General features: G+C 37.1%; 2 protein-coding genes across 2 annotated transcripts in view; one reads left to right on the top strand and one right to left on the bottom strand.

Moving 5' to 3' along the window:
- The window catches only part of LOC122416817 (myrosinase 1-like), a 65,458-nt gene that overhangs the window by 23,987 nt on the left and 20,633 nt on the right, over window positions 1-20,838 (top strand). The gene's annotated exons all lie outside the window — the stretch shown is intronic.
- Window positions 1-20,838, bottom strand: part of LOC122416819 (serine protease inhibitor 3/4-like) — a 51,402-nt gene that overhangs the window by 844 nt on the left and 29,720 nt on the right. Inside the window, exons 2-9 of the mRNA XM_043429866.1 lie at window positions 5,406-5,593; window positions 5,087-5,275; window positions 4,305-4,503; window positions 1,796-2,028; window positions 1,075-1,275; window positions 877-1,006; window positions 246-399; window positions 64-163 (exon numbers count right to left, since the gene is read on the bottom strand). Coding sequence (XP_043285801.1) covers window positions 109-163; window positions 246-399; window positions 877-1,006; window positions 1,075-1,275; window positions 1,796-2,028; window positions 4,305-4,503; window positions 5,087-5,275; window positions 5,406-5,552 — 1,308 coding nt within the window. The 5' untranslated portion in view covers window positions 5,553-5,593 and the 3' untranslated portion in view covers window positions 64-108. The remainder of the gene's footprint in view (window positions 1-63; window positions 164-245; window positions 400-876; window positions 1,007-1,074; window positions 1,276-1,795; window positions 2,029-4,304; window positions 4,504-5,086; window positions 5,276-5,405; window positions 5,594-20,838) is intronic.

Here is a 20,838-nt window from a genome sequence, read left to right on the forward strand (position 1 = left end):
CATGATGGAACCGTTAAAAAAATGTAAGAGATCCAATTTTGTCAGACATTTTGTCTTACTTACTACAACTATTGAATCGTGATCTTTCAAAAAAAACATAATTCATTTTTATGAATGCTTCAGTATATAATGCGTTGGATCTTCTAACTTGTCGACAAATATACTGAAATAAAACAACCTCCAATTAAAAAAGAGAAATTTTTTGGTGAATTTTAGTCTTTAAAAACTAGCCATGATTTTCTTACCGGCCAGGAAACTTCGTAACCAATAAAGGATTCAAGGATTTCCCTTTGACTCCAATGATCGCAATAAAAGGATAATTCATCCCAAATGGTACTGGCGATGGAACCGATCGTTCTTGTCGATTCGAAACCAGATAATCCGGGTTATAAGTAAGTCCTGTATAAGAAAATAACATAGAAATACTTTATTCGTTAGCCTATTATTAGGGTATAAAAGAAATTAAATTGTTTCTGAAATCTCAAGGCAATTTTTACTGTTGCTGTCGAAAGCTGCAATAGATGTGAAGAAAATCATAATTTTTAATATGATCGAAGATGCACAAAAGTCATGTGTTTGACTGTGACTTGCCAATTTGAGGATTTCCTAAAGCTGTAAAGCTTTTGCAAAAGCAACATCCAATGTCTTAAACAATTAATTTTGTATATTAATAGTTCACAGAATGCACATACTGAGGAAAAAAATACAGAAGTTGAAGCGAAGTACTGCGCTCGCAAAATTGGGCGCAATCATTTTCATTATTTCACTTAAATCTTCAATTTTTCGGCGATAGTAAACAACGTCATTCTAATTGTTAAAAATTGGTTTTTGCGATATTGAAGCAAAGGGTAGTAAAATTGATAAATTTTAACTAACCAGTTGATTCTTCAAGGAAGTAGCCTGTTTCATTGACAACGACCGAGATTGTCTCACGGATAGTCATACACTCTTGAATCGAAAAAAAATTCGGGAAAAATTGAGATCTGCGACCCCCGACCTGAAAAACCTGACCGACATTTGAATAAACCCTTTCCCATTCCATATCACTATTACAATTTTTTAAAATATACTAACAATGTTCTGTAAATTGGGTACTTTTATTTTGTTTTTTTGGACAAATGAAAACTTTGGAAGATACAAATCAATGTCGTCTTCCGTACTGGTGAGTAACGAATTCACATTTAGGTTTCCAAAATCGTTCAACGACCACTCGATCAAATCAGGGTTATCCGGGCGTATTAAGAACAAGCTTATCGGATCGTCAGCACAGTTTCTCTGTAATCAAAATAAAACATAGATGAATATAGAGGAATTGAGAGCTCCACAGTCGTTGGCCACTTTCGTAATTATGCGGTTTGATTACTTTTCCAAAAATCGATGTAAACTATTTTTTTTAGTATGGGCTAAAAAATTTTCATCGTTTTTCGGAAAAGTAGTCAATCTGCATAAGAATATAACCTGATGGAATATAATGGGCAAAACTGCAGCTTTTCTCTTTACGCCCAATATAAACTATTATTTTTATCATAAATCTTATACATTTTTTAAGCCTTCTTCGTGAATTATACATATGCGACTGCATGTTCGTGTTTAACGTGTTCGGGAATTTCAATAACTTACATTCATACAGCTGCAGTGAGAAACGAATTGAAAATTATTTAAATCTAAATAATTATATACACTCGAAGATGCAAAATTTAGAAGCAGAAATGAAGACTTTTTTAAAAATTGACTTGCATTCATAACAAGTGGATTAAAGTTTACAGCATTCAAAAACTCCATTTAAATAACTTACCACCCTGAAAGGAAGTTCAACAAACGTTGCTCGTAAATCAGGGAGCTGGCCATGTCGGAAACGACCAGATATGTGCATGGTCGGTACGTTTTTTGGGGGTACTTTATTATTGAAAGAATCAAGCAGGTAGAAGGAACGTGATGTAGTATCAGAGGTGACGAATGGCTTCTTCCAAGGTCTCGCAAATTTGATAGTATTAACGACAATCACATCCGTGTCGAGTCCCACATCGTCTAAATTAACAACATTTTCATTCATTATTAAGGGATCTACCCTAATTAGACGGGCAAAAAGTACCATTTTCACGAATTTTTTTGACTGGTATAAATTATAAAATAGATATAAAAAATGTTGGGCCTAAAAAATACTCTCTTAACCGGTTGACTGGTATTGGATCATATATGTACAAAAAAAAGTCGGGCCCATTCTGGTTTTGTATCATATGTGTACATATTGAAATAACTTTTTCAATTTTCAACCGATTTGGACAAAAATTGGTATACAATGGTTTTTTGGGTCGCTGAGTCGATTGTTGAACTTAATTTTCACCTCACTGCCCTTGGAAATGGGGAAAATCGAAGTTTGAGGGTGAAATTTTTCGTTTTTTCAATGGATTTTCATGCTATATGACATGAAGATGTTTAGTTTTTTAGCACACTGGAATCTTTCATCGAAATCAAACAAAATTCGCTACCCCCAAAAATGTGAAAAATAAGGGTTCAGGGTGAAATTTGTTAATTTTTCACTGCGAAAATTTCATGCTTTATCACATGAAAATGTAATCAGCCACCTCGAAAACCCTCAGAAATAAATTATCGTGATTTTCGGTTACATATTCGCTCGTACCAGTTTTGGCACAAAAACTGGACAAAAGCTCACCAGTCAACCGGTAAAAATACTCAAAAATTTTTTTTTTTATATTCATTTTACTCAGTTTTCGTACAGAAAAATGGGGTAGAAGACAGATCCAAAAAAAAGATGGGTGTACACTGTTGATAAAATCTCTGGAATGGATAATCGGAGAAAAAAAATGGTTTTTGATTCAATAGGTAAGTGGCTATAAAGCATATCATAAGATTTTTTATTATTTAAAAAATGACAAAATAGCGGCAATTTTTCCAAACACTACGAATAAGCACGTTTTTTTCATCGTTTTTTGCAAGTAAAAATAGTTCCATTTAAAATTTCAAAATTCGTATGATATGCGCTATAGCTATGGTCGTAAAGAACATGTGGTCAAATTTTGGTAAGGATCGGTTGATGAATAGTTTCGGAGATTTCATCAACAAGCTGTCCAAAAACGTCATATGAAGAAAAACGCGTTTAACCCTAATCATTCGCACTTCTCCAGAAAAATCTTCCAGCAAACGTCACAGAGCAACATACTGTGTTACACAATGCGTTCCAACAATAGGGAAATAACACGGACACCATACGACACTGTGTTGCACAATGTTCTACAGTGTTGCTTGCTGGAAAACAGGGTTGAATTACATTACAAATAGGGCCATTTTGATCCCAAGTGAGTGATTAGGGTTAAAAGAAGACGGACACTTAGACTGCTCTGATCTTTATAAAATTTTACTATGATACTTTGAAATATGTGTACTTTCGAAAAATGTATAACATAAAAAATTGATTTTCTTTAAATTTCAATTAGGGTAGGTCCCTTAAATTACAACGAAACAATCAAACATCTACGTCAATCCAAATTCTGTTAAGGTAATTCTATCACCAGGCTTAGTTCATAAGATTTAAAAAAAAAATGTTATGCTGTACTTAAACCTTTAATAAAGAGCTGTGTCAAATTTCAGGGTCGGTTATCGACCTAATTTCAGAGAAATTAATTATTAAAATTGATGGTTTTCGTGAAGGAATTTCAAAACAGCATACAAAAACCTAATTTCCGGTTGTTACAAAAAGGTATATTTGCGTAGAAATCCATAAAATTCTGAAAAAAAACTGCAATTCGTATACTTAACACTTGTAGCAATCTAATACTTCCAAAAAAAGTTGCCCTTATCGGCCTATTTTTTACGGAATATTAAGTTTAATTTGAACTTCCGGCATTGGATTTCCTACGGCTCGCTATGACAAAGAGACATGACAGTAAGGCATCAGCTGAATGTAGTCCTAACCTCAATTTGACAGATCAGCAGAAAAGAGGTTAAACGCTCACGAGTGGTCGAGTAGGAAAAGACGGAGAGAACCGGTGTTGCCAAACGTAAACCTGGGGATACTACGCGAATCGTTGGACTAACTTTTTTTAAAATTTTTATAATTCAGTACGAACATTCATTTAAAGGATTACATATGGAAAATTTTACTTATAAGAAATAATTTTTTTCCATATGTCAATAACATTAATTACTATAAGTCTCAACTATTAGCAGTGGTATAACTAGACTGAAGCGATAGAATTACCTTAAGACAGCTGGATATGTCGAGTCTCCCGATTGAATCACGTGGCTCAAAAGATCCATAAAAAGTAAGTTGGTATAATACTTGCCTTGATCAAATAACGGTTCCACATTTAATTGAGCCTTCACCCAATTGTTGATTGCTACGAAGACTCGATCCCGATAATTCTGCATTTTATTATCTCGCTCAATTTCCGCCTCCAAAATTTGTGTGCCGAGTTCGACGAAGTCGGGTTTTAGAGCTATACTTGAGCGAACGAATATTTTCATTTTCATGTTCAAGTGTTTCTGCAATATTTTCAGAACTTTTTTATGCAAACAAACCCTCGAAAATAATTATGGAGAAAGATACCCGTATTCATATTGATTTTCGTATATTCATTCGTTTTTACGGTGAAATCATAAAGATTGAAGTTAATAGTCATTGAGTTCATATGCACATGGCCAACTCAAAGACGAGTCGCACCTCTCGTAGTGTAGTATAACTACGGAGCCGCTGACACACGTTAAGCGCATCAGGACCGAAATTTCGGATTTCACGATAGAGCACGTCGATAGAGCACTTTTCATAATCAATTCCAAATCCTCCGAAAATTTACAACTATCTCTGTCGGGTGGGGGTCAAAACAACGAACAACAAAATAGCGAACAGGGCATTCAGTATATCTATATATGCATATATAGATATACAGAATGCCTGTTCGCTATTTTGATCGTTCGCTGTTTTGACCCCCACCCCTATCTCTGTCACCCTTGCGGTGGCCAGATACCAACAGACCCACGCTCTTGAGGATTATTTTTTGCAATTTTTGTCCACGTTGTCCTTCCAGCGCCAGCCAAAAACTCAGAATACAATATTCTTTTTACTCACGGCTACTGCATTCCAGTGTTTTCCATAACCAGCTTTAGCAATCTCTGTTTTGTCGACTGGAAGCTCGAGTAATTGTAAATATTCATTTCTTACACTTCCTTCAGCTTGATACGACAAAAGAGATAAGAAGAAAAAAGCGTTCCAAGGTGAAGCAACTCTGTCCTTCATAAAAGAATCGCCGTATGATGTCTGTTTGTACAATGAAACGAATTAGTTGTTAGTTCGCCGGAATGAGAATTATCATCGCCGGAATAATTATCGACTTTCTGCAGTTCACTGAGTGATTGAACAAAAATTTTCTGTTTGTCTGCGTTTATACCTTAATATAACGGCGTGCGAATTTCTGAAAGAGGTTTTCGACGAAATCCTCTGCTGCGAGACATACGTCCTGCTCATTTTCTGGGGAAGCGACCGTACCCGTAATCGATGTTGTCTGTGAGTTTACAGCCACGAACAACTCGAGCATAAGTGTAATAATGAAAAACCCAGCAGTGGCGCGAATAAACACTGCAAAATAAAATAATTCATATTGTATTCATAATATTTTTATGATTTACGTAACTCAATGTCATGATTTAGAGTTCAAATTAGTACACAAAGATCATTGTAAAACGAAATTTCATTGAAAACATACGTAATTTTTAAGGAAAGGTACTATTTTCAATTATTATGGTACTAAGGCAGCGAGTTTTTTTCAAAATTAAACCAAATTTTGTCAAATTTTTCAAAATTTGATCTCTGATGGGTTTTATTGTACGATAAAAATGATAACGATTTAATTTTTATAAGGAAAAATAGAATAGTATATTACGACCCTAGGCCCGAAAGTTGGATTTCCTGGCATCTAACATTTGGGCCGTGGGTTGTATACTATTTTTCTTGATCCCGTAGACGAAAATACGTTCAATAATTACTAGCAATCGCGAGGAGGGGGGGGGGGGGGCGGTGATCCTTTAACATTTCGATATATGAATGTGAAGACTGTATTCGTTGCCCTGATTTTGTTTATTCGTTGCCAAGCATCATTATTTGCTTCAAGCGGGCGCGTATAGCGTAGCTTTTATTATTCATGTTATGCGCTATACTGCCATGAACGCGGACGAATTAATAGTATATTACGACCCTAGGCCCGAAAGTTGGATTTCCTGGCATGTGCTATTGAAGGCCGAGGCGAAGCCGAGGCCTTCATGTCGCACATGCCAGGGCATCTAACATTTGGGCCGTGGGTTGTATACTATTTTTCTTGATCCCGTAGCCGAAAGTACGTTCAATAATTAGTAGCAATTGCGAGGGGGGGGGGGGGGGGGGGGGGGGGGGGGGCCGCCCGACTTTTGCAGGACCGAGGCGAAGCCGAGGTTTTGCTGGTCGGGGCGGGCATTAAAAACATAAACAAAAAGTAAAAAAACACACACAAAATATCACACAATGATACAACAATATTATTAGTACAAATAAATAATTCGTTGATACATGTCTGATTCAAAGTCCCATGATAGTTAACAATTTTTATATATGAATATTTCCCGCTATACTTGACAATTTATATGAATATGTGCTTTCTTATGAACCTGGAATTTGGAAATACAACATTATTCCGGACGACCATATTCATTTTATAAGTTCGGTTACATTATTTTCTGTTTTCGCATCTGAACGAACAAATGTATGTTATTCGTCCGGGTTCATGGCAGTATAGCGCATACCATGAATGATAAAAGTTACGCTATACGCGCCCGCTTGAAGCAAATAATAATGATGCTTGGCAACGAATAAACAAAATCATGGCAACGAATACAGGCTTCACATTCATATATCGAAATGTTAAAGGATCACCGGCCGCAAAAATATCGTCAGAGCGCACTGAAGTTAGCCGAGTTAGCCGGCCACGAAAAATGCTCTTCCCGGCCTGAAATGCGGCCGGAAAGTGCGTACTTTCGGCTAGGGGAGCAAGAAAAATACATTTGTTCGTTCAGATGCGAAAACAGAAAATAATGTAACCGAACTTATAAAATGAATATGGTCGTCCGGAATAATGTTGTATTTCCAAATTCCAGGTTCATAAGAAAGCACATATTCATATAAATTGTCAAGTATAGCGGGAAATATATTCATATATAGAAATTGTTAACTATCATAGGACTTTAAATCAGACATTTATTAGCGAATTATTTATTTGTACTAATAATATTGTTGTATTATTGTGCGATATTTTCGTGTGTGTTTTTTTACTTTTTGTTTATGTTTTTAATGCCCGCCCTGACCAGCAAAACCTCGGCTTCGCCTCGGTCGTGCAAAAGTCGGGTGCCCCCCCCCCCCCCCCCCCCTCACGATTGCTAGTAATTATTGAACGTACTTTCGGCTACGGGATCAAGAATAGTATACAACCCTTCACGTTGAATTGGACTAACTTACGTGACTGCATATTGGTGCGCAAATAATGTTCTGGGACTGGAAAATCTTGAGACAATGTAGTTAAAAATACAAAAAAGTCGGCTTTTTATACCGCGTTCATCGGCACAACTTTCCATAATAGACAATATAAACGTTAATTGCTCACATTCGTATGTAATCGACTGTAATAAATCAATAATATTTAGCGACTACGTACTTTTGAGACATTTTTTTTTGACATGATCACACTTCATCGTTGAAAGATCAAACGAGCCCGCCAAAGGCGCCAAGGCGGGCTCGTTTGATCTTTCATTCTTAATCTTCCGTTCTCCATATAATTTTGAAGATATATTGCTTTCAATTATATTGCGAAGTCTCGTTCTCGATGATAGTAAGGAAGAATATTGTAGATTTTGAGAGTGTGTGATCATTCTTTTGTAAGATATAAATGATTTTACTATCTTATTTTTAAATCTTTATTATTTAACAAAGACAACTCTTTTTTTTGTCAAATTCAAAATTCCACGTGCGAATGCGTCACTAGGTGGCTGAATAGGTTTATTAAAAAATTTTTAAAATGTCATGGAGCCTTCTGTCCATCCAGCACTTCTTTTGATTGTAGCAATATCCACTCCTTTACGATGTACAGTGGATACTGCTGTATATCTGGTACTATATGCCGAGAATTGTTTTGTATTAATACCAGCTTTACCTATGAGGTTCTTCACCCAATGACCAATAGTTTGTGACGTCGCTACTTTGTACGGTTTCACAGAAGAAAGGAGTAATTTTTTTATATTCTCATTTCTTAACTCTCTAGTACGATTTGAGTATTCTAAAACCACAGAAGCCACATATAGCCCCGATCTCTCTTTAAATTTTGGAAGTATTAACTCGGATTGATATGCACCAGGTCGCAAAGTTTTAATTAAATCAGTAATCTTTATTCTTATACTATCTGTAGATCTCTCAATATTATCAATGTTTATTAAAGCTAAAGTTTGCAATCTCTGTGCAGTTGTTAAAAGCTAATGGAGTGACAACTTTTTCTCCTACTTCTTTTAATTTAAATTCTTTCAGTAGTGGTAATTTCTCGAGAAAATTAAGCACAGGAATGACATCCCAAGTTGTGGCATATTTGGGTTTGGTGGAATTTTGTTTGTAAACGCTCGTGAAAAATCGCGGAATTAACCCATTTTCATTGATATCATAGACTGATATTAATGAAAATGCTGACCTTTGTGTATTTAAGCAACTATGACTAGCACCATTGTGCAATTTTTCAGTCAGGAAACTAATTATGCATGATTATGGACTATTCTCATATTGTCTAAAAGCCGATTTTGCTATAGAGTTAACCATTAAGTCTTCGGTAATGCCTCTCTTTGAAAATGCACTCCTGATAATTCGCCTGCCACCAACGAAAGCTGGAATGTTTTTTTCTCTGAAAGAAGATTTTAACAGAGAGTTAGAAGTTTGAACGTTATTATTATTGAACGTTATAGTCTGTTCAGATAGCAACGACGTGAATAAGGGGTACCACGGTTATGTGGGCCAGAAAGGAACTACTAGTAAGCTTTATCGTTGATAATTTTTCGAAGACAGCGCAGAATGAAGGCGAAGAGAGGAAGGCATAGAAATCTTTTTTCTGCCAATTAGTTGTAAAGGCATCCACCAATTCCGCTTCGAGATCTGGGAAACGCGAGTAAAATGTTTTACACTTCTTATTTACACGAAATGCAAATAAATCAACTGAAATTGGACCAAATTTTTCCTTAATTTGTTCAAATGCATATTGGGAAAGTTCCCATTCAGTATCGTCATTAGTATTGCATGAGGCTTTATCTGCATCTACATTTTCAGCCGAACAGATATATGATGCTCTTATCCATAATTTCCTCACGTCACACCATTTCCAAATTTTCCTAGCGAGTTCACTTAGATGAAGGAATTGTTCACATATGCTATAGCAGTGGTATTATCAAGGCGTAATAAAATTTCACAATTGTATAAGTCAGAAGCAAAGCATTTCAACGCAAAAAAGGCAGCCGGTAATTCCAGATAATTTATATGATTTTTCTTTTCATTTTTGTTCCAAAATCCAGATTCTCTGATTCCACTGCAAAAACATCCCCAACCCGTTAACGAGGAATCTGAGAAAATTTCTTTTGAAAATTTATAAATTCTGATTGGATTTGAGCTGATAAAAACATGAATTTTTCATCATCTGACCTCCTCGATCATCTTTCTGTTTATACGAATACTCCCTTCATAATTTTCTCCATTGATTTTTAAAGCTAAATATTTTTGCCTCTCCAGTCTCTTGCAATGTATAAATCCATAGCTCACAGCTGGACAAGCTGCTGTTAATGTACCCAAGTATTTGACAAATTCTCTAATTCTATAATCTTTGTTTATTTTGAATTGATTAGATAAATTTACTATTTGTTTTTTCTTTTTCTCTTTGACATTCAATGTGAAATTACTTGAATCGATAACAAAGTCCAAAAATTTACATTTTTCACTGGCTGTTAAACAACTCTTTTTAAAATTGATGATGAAACCTTATCCTTCTAATATTTTTATTATTTCTCTCATATTTTTCTTTCAACGAGTTTTTGGGTGGTTAATTGAGAAGTTAATTGAGATCTGAGATTCCGCAAAAACACAAAAAACAGTGGGTACATATTGATTTGCCATCGCGCCAATTTTTTCAAGGTTTGTAGATAGGAAAAACAAATACCTCTAAAATTTTCAGCTTTCTAAAAAGGATCCCTCTCAATAAAAAAAAATAATTTTTTAATTTTTTCGAAAATTAACGTGGACCATTAAGGTTGTTTTATTAAAAAATATGTGCAAAAACCGAAATTTTATTTCTTGACATTTATTTGTGTTTAATTATCAGTTTTCAATACACAGAGAATCGAAAAAAAACGGAAAAACAAAAACTGTGAGTAAAATTGAGCAGTTAAAAATTTGAAATTATTGGTAGATATTTCTGACACTTCAAACGACACACCAAAAATTTGTGAAGTAATTTGAAATTATAAAAAATTGGGGTGATCCACTTGATATGGAATACCCCATATATACGTGAACATTACGGAGATTAACTGCCTGATAACGAACTGAAACCCTACCAAACAGTGGAAGACCCGATTTTCAATGTACGGTCAAATATTCTCGCGTTTAATACGAAAAACCCATGTAGTGTAAAAATGCCTTGGTTTGCGGCTTTTGTACTCCGAAAGCATTGACTTTACGAAAAAAAATTGTTACCACATAAATTTTAGGAAATTTCCGCTAGTTTATTTTGTTGCATAGCTATTTTTATCGTACAATGAGTCGGAAAGGAGATATTACCGAAAAACTGATTTTGGACGCCATATTTTCAAAATGGTGGCGCGAGCGGCAAAATACACAGTGGCAAAAAGAAAATTCAAAAAGAGGAGGTCAAAAACTATAAAGTCACCAATTTTCAAAACTCCCGAAAAACTTTCCGGGTAAAACACCCAAATGACTGGGCTACTAGACAATTGGAAAATACATCGATATAAACAGACGAACTTAGTGAAAATCGTATGAATTCTTTCAAAATCATGAGGATTTTGACTCTTTATTGTAACGAAACGCTCTTGCCGACCTGAACGCGTGGCGGCCTGAACGCCGCCACGCGTCGGTTCGAACAACCTTAATAATAAGGAGCAGGTATGAAGGAAACGCGGACACTGTTAATTTTGGTAAAATATAAAAATAATCAATTTTATTCAATTATTTGACCGAATTTTGACAAAAATAAAAGAAATTTTGCGCCTTGGCTCGCTAATTCGAAAACAATTTTGTGTTTTTTGTTTTTAAACTGTCTTGCTTTGTTTAATCGGATCTGGCGAGAAAGAGACCCGAAAGACCCGAAAACGTTGCAAATTCTCTGTCTGAGATAATTTTTAATTTCTCAATTTTCGGAATTTAATTGTACAAAAATAATAATTAGAAATAAAACAATTTTAAATTAAATGGTCGCGTTCGTTCTAATCTTTCGACACGCATCGAGCTTAAAAACCTCTCGATTCAATGCTTCGAGCTATAATTCGTTTGACGTGGTTTTTCCGATGTCCTGTTACGCTTTCTTTTAAAATCAACTAAGAGTATTTCTCACTTTTACAATTTTGAATTTCTTTTTACTCGATATAAAATTAATTTTAAACTATCGTCTCTTGGATTGTTATTTTCTAAAATGGGTCTAGATCTCCCTACCTGGACCACCTCGGACAATGTTTTTCAAACGAGAATTTAATTTTTGATAACAGGATAAATTTATAATCCTCCTCAACAATAAGAAAGATATAAAAAAGTGAAAAGGTAGGATGTAAACCACGGGCTATGGGATAGAAACGTCACCGAATCGATCCGAGAACTCCGTGCAACGGAAAGCCGGAAATTTTTTAGAGGTTAGGTGTGGACCCTGGATTATGGGATCGAGACGTCGCCGAGTCGCTCCGAGAATCCAGGCATCCAAGGAAATAGGCAATTCACCGTCCACGGGCTATGGGATCGAGACGTCACCGAGTCGATCCGAGAGTCCGCGCTACGGGAACCCCAAAAATTTTGAGGATAGGTTTAGTATTGCTGAGGCTGATGTTGAAGTGTACTAAGATAGGTCCGAGTTGATTCTTTAGCCAGGGAGAACTGTCTGCCGACTGAGTCGCGCAGCGCTTCTTATACCCGTGTCCCCACCATAAAATTCTCGAGCGCCGAGAATCTCCGTTTTCGCTCGGTTCTGCGCACCTTTCTGTAACGCCTACTCTGATTGGCCCGCTGCCATGATTCACGCTCGCCCGTTGGTCGAGCGGGCTAACATACGATGCGCGGACTACCGCTTTTCTTGATTTACAGCTTATTACGATGTTCAACAGTAAAAACTTCAATCTGATCAAATATTATTTAATTTCTTCTTCAATTTGGCATTGTTATTTCATTTAATATGATTTGAATAATTACAATCGCGAAAAGTCCCGTACGCGTCCTATAGCCCATCGACGCTCTCCCCGCGCATGCGTCGTAGTCGCTCTTTACATTTTTCATTGTGATTGTTTTTTATACTATTAATTTGACTTGTGATCATTTTTCTTAAACTCGTGTTATTTTTCTGAGAATTTTGATCGTAATTACGTGCTCGGGCGACTTAAAATAATAAAAATCAAAAAGAATTAATTTCCGAAAATATAGCGCGGCGAAGTTCAGAGCGGTGCCGGTTGCCCCGCTCGGGCTCATGCCTACCGACCTAAGATGGCCGCCACCTGTCAATAACGACGAGCGTGGTCGCCGCGATGTTTTGTCCGCGATCTAAAGATCGCGGAGTTTCGTTAGTTTCGACGGGCTCGGGTCGTCGCGCGAGTGTTTCGTCACATTATATACTTGCCTGGAGTATAAAGAAAGTCTCTTCACATAAAAATCATTTGGACTTCGTCAAAATCGTGTGGATTTTTACTCCTTACACTAGTATGGAGTATAAAGAAATCTCTTTATATAAAAATTGCATGACATTTGCCAAAATAATGTGGATTTTGACTCTTTATTAGGGTATATCGAAAAAAATCGATATTTTTTTTTTCAGACTCCACAAGCATTTTTCTCCTTATTATGCTAAACGATGAGGCTAGCCAAAAGGACAGTTCGAAATAAAATTATTTCGGCCGGCCCACCGCATACTTCAATTTTCCATGAGAAAAGCACGTGAAAAAAAAACTTTTTCAAAACAAACCCAAAAAACGTTTTTGAAGGATGTTTTCAGCAGAATAACGAAATTTTGCAGATTTCCAATAGAGAAAAAAATGTTCTAAATTTTGGGGGGAGTGTTCCGCTTTGCCCTACTTTCCCCTATACTTAATTCTTGAATTTCTTATTGAAAAAAAAAATGTTATGTAATAGAAACGTGTTAATGTTTCGGCACAACGAAACAATATGAAGATCACCAACCATAAGAAGATAACAGGAGGGCCTTGGATAGAAATGTTCAAAAAATTAAACATTGAAATGTTGTGATGTTGGCATGACAAGCATGACTACAATATTCTTCCTTACTATTATCGATAACGAGACTTCGCAATATAATCAGTTTTGGCATTCATCACGTCCTATGTAAACTATTTTAAGATATAGAAGAAGAATGTCAAGATTAAAAAACAACAGTGAAGCATGCATACGGGTGAGGTTGTCAGGAACGATAATTGAAGATAAATAAAAACTTTCATTTCATCAGAAACCTTACTAACAAAAAACCATATGAATTTATCGATTCAGATAAAATTCAGGTAAAAACAAAAACTTCGGGAGTATATAACACCACTCTATAAAGTTCATTAAAATCGAAGGATTTCGTATTATGAACCTAATATGCATTTTTTTAAAATAAGACCCGGAAGAAAAATGAAATAAAATCTTATTTTCATTCGTACAAAATGTTTTTCTAATTCAATTTTTTATAATAATTCCGATCTCAAACCCATAAAAGAAAATCCTTTTACACATCGCGAAAAAATGCCACTGCTAGCGCGTGACTCTTCATGCACTCCCCCTATATGCCACGACACCAATGGTTTCACATGTTTTGCATATTTTCGTTGGATCTCTTACCTTAGAAAATACACGTATTAAAAAAATTAGCAAAAACAATGGTCATAATATACATAGAAATTGAAAAATTAATTGAAAATTACACATTTAGCACATCCCTGTTGGAAATCAATATTCAAAAGAATTCCGCTGTATATTGCGTAGAAAGACGTGATTGCATGATTGAGTTTATTTGTTGTTCAAGTTACCAGAATAATGAAAGAATCATGTTTTTCCCTGTCCTTAACTGCGTATCATAAATAATGTGAAACTACCAATAACAATAAACAAGATTTTTTATCAATTCAAAATCATCACAGACGATCAATCACACTCAATAGCACAAGTACCGGGGTGTACGGTTTCAATAAATGAATTTCCAATACTTGAGGCATATTGATCAAAATTAAAAAAAAAATTATTTATGCAGTATACTTAGGTCATATTCAAAAACAAAAGCGTCAAGTACCAAATGTCACCGTGATTTTTAAATTGCATTATGATTTCTAAAAGTTCGTTGACATTCTGGAATCTATATGGATTATCGTACATTTGTACAATAATCTATACTGTGGGAACGCGTGACAGATTATTTGTAAATATGTGATGATGAGGCACAGCAGTGTCGCGTTATAGAGCGATATATTTTCTCTCTTTGGTGAAAGGTAAAGGAGACCGGGGCTGGTTGGCCAACTTTTCAAACTATTACTTGTAAACAAGGAATTAAACATGATTTCAAAAACCAAATGGTTGTTTCGTATAAAAGCAACCTTCTTCTATCTCATAAAAAAGTTTGAATTGTTAAACGTAAAACGATATGAGTGATTGAATCGCTTTTTTGATGAACCGTTTTTGTGTCAACCGACCCCACGGTCGGGGCAAGTTGACTATGGTACTATTTTTACCTGCTAACCAACTACGCATTAGTGAAATTGAAAACGGATAGTTATTAATATTATTCATTTGTTGATTCGAACAATAAATACAAAATATTCACATATGTAAAGAATGAATGTGTGCATATATGTCGAGTGTAGCAATCGAATGATCAATGAGCGTTACCATGGGAACGAATAGGAAAAGGAGAAACAGTTTGATTCTGAAGATATTCGCGGAAGTTACGAATGATTCTCATAAAACCTCAAATTTTGTATTCTTCAATTCAATAAAAAATTAAAATATATGGAAACGTGTTCAGTTATTAGAATCATTAAACATCTAAGTGAAGGTAAAGATAATTTTAAGTAAAGTGGGAGGGAAACAAATATTTGATCCTCATCCCCGTCATCACAATCAGAAGTGTAGTTTCTACACACATAAAATGTTATGTTTTTACTGGCACATCTTGAATAGGCCCATTTAGAACATTCATGTACGTCGATACATGAGTCAACTGTCACAACCGATGTTAAATTTTTATTATTTTATTTTTTCCATTTGCAACTTAACCCTCTCGGACCGTATGTTGCTTCTACGCAACACGCGCTTCCAGGCCCAATAAAACTGCATCGGTCAGTAAGGTCGGGGTTCTAACTGCCTATTTCCATGAAGCAAGGTTAGATTGCACCTTAGATACTCCTGAACCAAGAGATAAACTGCTTTAACTCATCGAAATATCAATATGAAGTCGGCGTTTCATGTTGAGCTGGCGTTGTGTGAAAAGGTGCTTTAGTTATCGCAAAAGAAAAGTGGGTATACATTTTTTTTCGTACTCCAAACGTTATTTCCTTTCAAAGGGAAGCTAATATGATGTATTTAAGGTATTCGGTGCTAGATTAATTCGTAAATTTTCCTGATTTTGCTCCCCAAGAACCTGGTACTGCGCGCAGCGAACATTCCAAAATTCATATTTCCCAACAAAAAAACCGAAATGTCACAATGGATTCGGAAACTAGAAAGTATTTTGAGATAAAATTATGAAAGAAATCATTTTCCATCAACGCGAAATAGGTCTCGGTCTGAGAGGGTTAACTAAAACAATCTCGAACTAAGTGTGCATGTCACCTAATCATGACACTGAAAATAACCCATGGTCATCTCATCACCCACGACACGTGCCCTGATATATGTTCTAGTTTCCACGTAAACTCCCATCCGAGCACTACTGCCCTAAATTTCAGGGATTCATCGATTGATAACACAGATGTTTTTTCCCTGTAAGTCCCGAAAAATAGACTTGTGCCCAAGATAACTAAAAAAAAACCCCAATTATTCGACCCAAATCTAGCCCTATAAAGAGGCCAAGATTTGCAGCACAACTCGCATTTCGATCCGTACCTAGAGTCATGTTTATACGTTTCACAATATTTCGGTTGTCATTCGGTTAGCCGTCTTATACTTAAACTCTGGACGAACACCAGGTCTTCTGTAGAAGAGAGTGAGTAAACTCCAGCAACGAAGATGTTCAGGTATTTTACCCCGATACGGGACTTTAAATATTTTCCAATCATCTCGATTTCTGACTTAAAATATTTTACAATCGACCACGAAATTCAATAACGACCGCGCATCGAAAGGTCCGAAGACACCTCTTCGGTAATGTACCACCCGTATCATACCAAGTTGTATCACTTATTGTAATTTACTAACACCTTACGTTACATAAAGAACATATTCTAGATCTCTCTATTATATTCTACTATTGTACTTTACTAACCTTCTGTTTTCATTAAAGAGTGTATAAAGAATCTTAGATCTCTTTATCCACGACTTTTAATACCTTTCCTCAAACGCTACTAGACTAAAGCAAGACTTCTCGAGGTCCCTCAGCGTGCGCCCACGATACTCAAACGAATATATCTATTAGGGTGGTCCGTATTCGGAGTTGAAATTTTTTCTTTCCAATCCCCCCCCCCCCCCCCCCCCGGGTTCGATTCCAAATCACTAAAAAAGACACCACGAAAAAACTGGGGTAATGGGATGATGGGGAAGGGTGCCGGCAAGCGCCCGGTCATAATCAAATTTGTGTTTTATCTTTGTGCTTTATCTTTGGCGACTATTCTTTTTCTATCTACAAATCACGTCGAGCTCTCCACCAAGTGTACTCGAAACCCTTGTGAATCGTCATTGCGATCAACCATTTAAGTATTTATGTCACGTCACATATAGTCGTTGAAAATTAAGACTACGTTATGCGCATTGCCAAATTCTAAAAAGTAAGTACGTCATGCGCCCACCTCCAATGTTTCAACCGATTGTCTTTGTCTGTGATGCATTATTTTCCCGTATACCCAGGAGTTAATCATCGGACATTTTTTTATTCCTTGCTCCTGAATTTCGATAATAGATAACATTTCTATCGTTTTTCTATTCGTGGAGAGAATTATATTTTCTAAAATTTCTAGATCATTATTCTGATATTTCCTCCATGACCGGGAGGAAAAACGGTGCTATTACATGCCATTACTGAATTTATATGCCTGTCGTTTTCGGGATCCATTGTTCAATAATAGCCTTTTTTCAGCGCCAATGAAACGAAATAATTTTGTTTCATAGGCTCATGTCAACTTGTCAAGAATAATGGTTTGTTTAAATACGGAGCTCGACCTACTTTACTGTCATCGACGATTGAAGAGAGATCGATGTATCGGTGTTTTAATATAAATTTTTATATCTAAGGAATTCTTTTGTATCGTGATAGTCAGATGCTATGTTGAAAGACACGAAATAAAAGAATTGTTTGGAGAACTTGTTTGTCAAAAGATAATCGAACGCAATGCCGAAAGATTTTTGATGAATAATTCACAATAAGATGCAATTCCCGAACCACCGGGTGTTCTATGTCAACATTTCATATGAAAGTTATTAAAAAATTAAGATTATTTAAGGTGGATTAATATTTGAGGATAGCATTTATAATTAAGGTAGCTTGAGTTATGCCAAAGGAACTAATAAAATATCAGGAAGAATATCATGTTAGCTGGACACTGTGCGAGGAGACATGATTTACGGAATGGGGTGGGCTTTTTCAAGGAAAAGTGATAGTTGGACTCTATGACGCAGAGATTAGAATAGGTAGAAGGATTGGAATAAAATGATAGATGACGGGCCCCGGCAGAAAAACATCACTTTAATGTAAAATGTCTTTTTTTAATCAACTTGGATTTGTCGGCACCATTTCCCATCATCCCATTGACCCCATAGCTTTTTCATGGTGTCCTTTTTAGTGATTTAGAATCGAACCAGATGGGGAATTTACAAAAAAAAATTCAACCTCAAATAAGGACCACTCTAATATCTATAATATACTGTGACGTGACATTTTGCCCCGCCACTCGTACGGATTGTGTCGATCAGTGGACCGGGTTTACGGCCCATTCTGACAACCTTTCGACTCGTCGGGTGTTGGTCGGAACCGGACTCATCATATTGCGTAATTTATAGATTTAACTTTGAGAAACCGCCTACATTACCGATCTGAGAAATTTTAGTTATCTTTAGCTACCTTTTACCTACGCGGCAGGAAGAGAGAGAATTTTGTTGTCTATTTTGAGTTTAATTTGATGTTTAACTACAGTAAAAGTTTCGATGTCGTTTTGGGATGTTTGGTGTCGCCCTCGCTGCTGGCGTTGCGAACCGCCTTTTATTGTGACGATGCTTTGCTGTCGCTCGACCCGATCTCATTCGCGAGAAACACCCTCCCACACCGTCTTCGAGTAACGAGTATCATTCTCGACCAGCGGACGGCTGAGAGGACACGCTGGCATAGGCCATTCGTTGAACGCCGCCCGTGCCTCTCCGGCTGTAGCAACTGAGAGTTGCACCGTCCACTACACCGTAAATTCGGGTGCCACGGTCCGTGACGATACGGCGCTTCGTCAGGTGGGATTCGGGGGAGTTTTCTAGAGCTAAGGTGCTATATTGCCTGGTGGTTTTTGTCGTGGGCCCACCACGGCTTCTAGACGTCCGAAGTCGTGAGGGAGGCCTCCCCTCGGTCTTCAGAGCTGCCCGCCGGATCCCCAAGAGGAAAGGTACCCGAATCACGGTAATCCAGTCGGGAGGAATGTTTCGAGTGGACGGGAAAGGCGAGAGCAACAGGAAGGTAAATTATCGACGTGTCGCACTTCGTAATTGAAATTCCCGCGAAAGCGTGGACTCTGAGCCCGTGCTCTAGTTCACGCCTAGCGGGTAAGCGCTGCGGTTCGTGGGCCTAGGGCGGGTTGTTCCAACTTCTAGGTAAGCCTATCTGACAGTTAAAGGTCTACAAGTCAATGCTTTTACCCGCCAGATAAGCTACCTAGAAGTTGGAACAACCCGCCCCTAGTGGTGAGGATGGAGCCGAATATTGAGGACCACTCGTTCGCACAATTAGTCTTGTTCCGATCACCTCACCGGCGAGTCAGAAGTCGAAGCCTGCTACCAGTGAGGTTCTTTGTTCTTGTCCGAATGTGCGACGAGTGATCTTCTCGGTAAGCCCACTACTCTTTCTCCACGAGTTCTTTGTTAGGGTTGAGCCTACCTTTTTCGGAATTTAGTTCCGGTTATTCGAGTTTTGTTGCCTGGTGGCCTATTCTTTTGAGGGAGACATGTGTGAAGAAGTATCGTGCGAGATTGCGGCCGATACTTCTCGTGTCTCCATTTTTCGTATAGTTTATGCAGAGGCTCACCTCTATCAAAGAATTCATCCTTAATTTGGTTCAATTCCGTATTGCATTGTTTCGAGAAAGTTATAGGGACGATTATTCGTTCGATTTTGAGTAAGCGCTGCGTATTACGCGCAGCAAATTTCAAGTGATCTTTTGTCTCTCTCTCCCTGCACGCGTCGAGGGCTCTAGCGAGTGCGCTCGCCGCGCGATGTTTTCGTTGCGTCTCTCTCGTTCTCATTGTCGCGTTCGGAATGTACGGCGGTTAGCCAAGCCGTTGTTTTCAGTATTTTTCTTTCGAGTTTTTTGTATTGCGCCTCCTTTCTGGTTTTCTGCTGTATTATGTGTTGCCTCAAGATCGACGACTTTTCTGTTATCTTTTTCAAGTATTCTATTGTGAAATTCTGTTAATTTTCCTCGTCAATCATAATTTCGCCTATCTTTTGCCTTTCACGTTGCGCCTGGGTATTGTTCCGAATCGCGGAGCGCTATCTTTTGCGATCTTTGTCGCCGTGGTGTAGGTTAGGTCGCGGATGAATTATTGGATAAAGAATTACCGAGTGTCGATTACCTTTTGCCTTTGCGCTACCTACGACACTCGCGTAAGTTACCTGGGATTGTTTCACCATGGTCACTTTGTTGTCTCCCCTGCCGTAGTGGCTGTCGTGGTACAATTTCCGTCATAGCTATTACCTATTATCTATTACCTGTAGTTACCTTGCGAACTCGGGTAGGTCGTTTCCGGCATTTCGTTACCTGCGTGTAATTAGGGCTAACGCGAAGGCGAATCAAAAATATTGTTCCTTCGAGTTATTATTTTGTTAAATGGCGAATCAAACTATTGTTTTCTGAATTATCATTCTGTTTCAAATTAACGGGCGTGATTTCTCATTTCTTTCTTTGTATAGTTTGTTTTCTCATCTAAATTATTAATAAATGGTGAATACCGTTCTGACGTTTATATTTTGTTGTTGACTATTTCTTTTGTGTTTCGTAATTGCTACTTTGCCCCAAGGATCTCCCCCTCTACCTTTTGTATCTCAGATGAGCTGAGTAGTCGGACCGTCCTCGGTCATTCGTTCCCCTCGTGTACTCTAAGCCCTAGTTTTGCGCTGTGTTACTATCGCGAGAACCGACGAAAATAAAGTCGATTAATTCGACGGTACT

Source organism: Venturia canescens, chromosome 10 (genome assembly GCF_019457755.1).
Source record: "Venturia canescens isolate UGA chromosome 10, ASM1945775v1, whole genome shotgun sequence".
In the NCBI taxonomy this organism is placed as follows: domain Eukaryota; kingdom Metazoa; phylum Arthropoda; class Insecta; order Hymenoptera; family Ichneumonidae; genus Venturia; species Venturia canescens.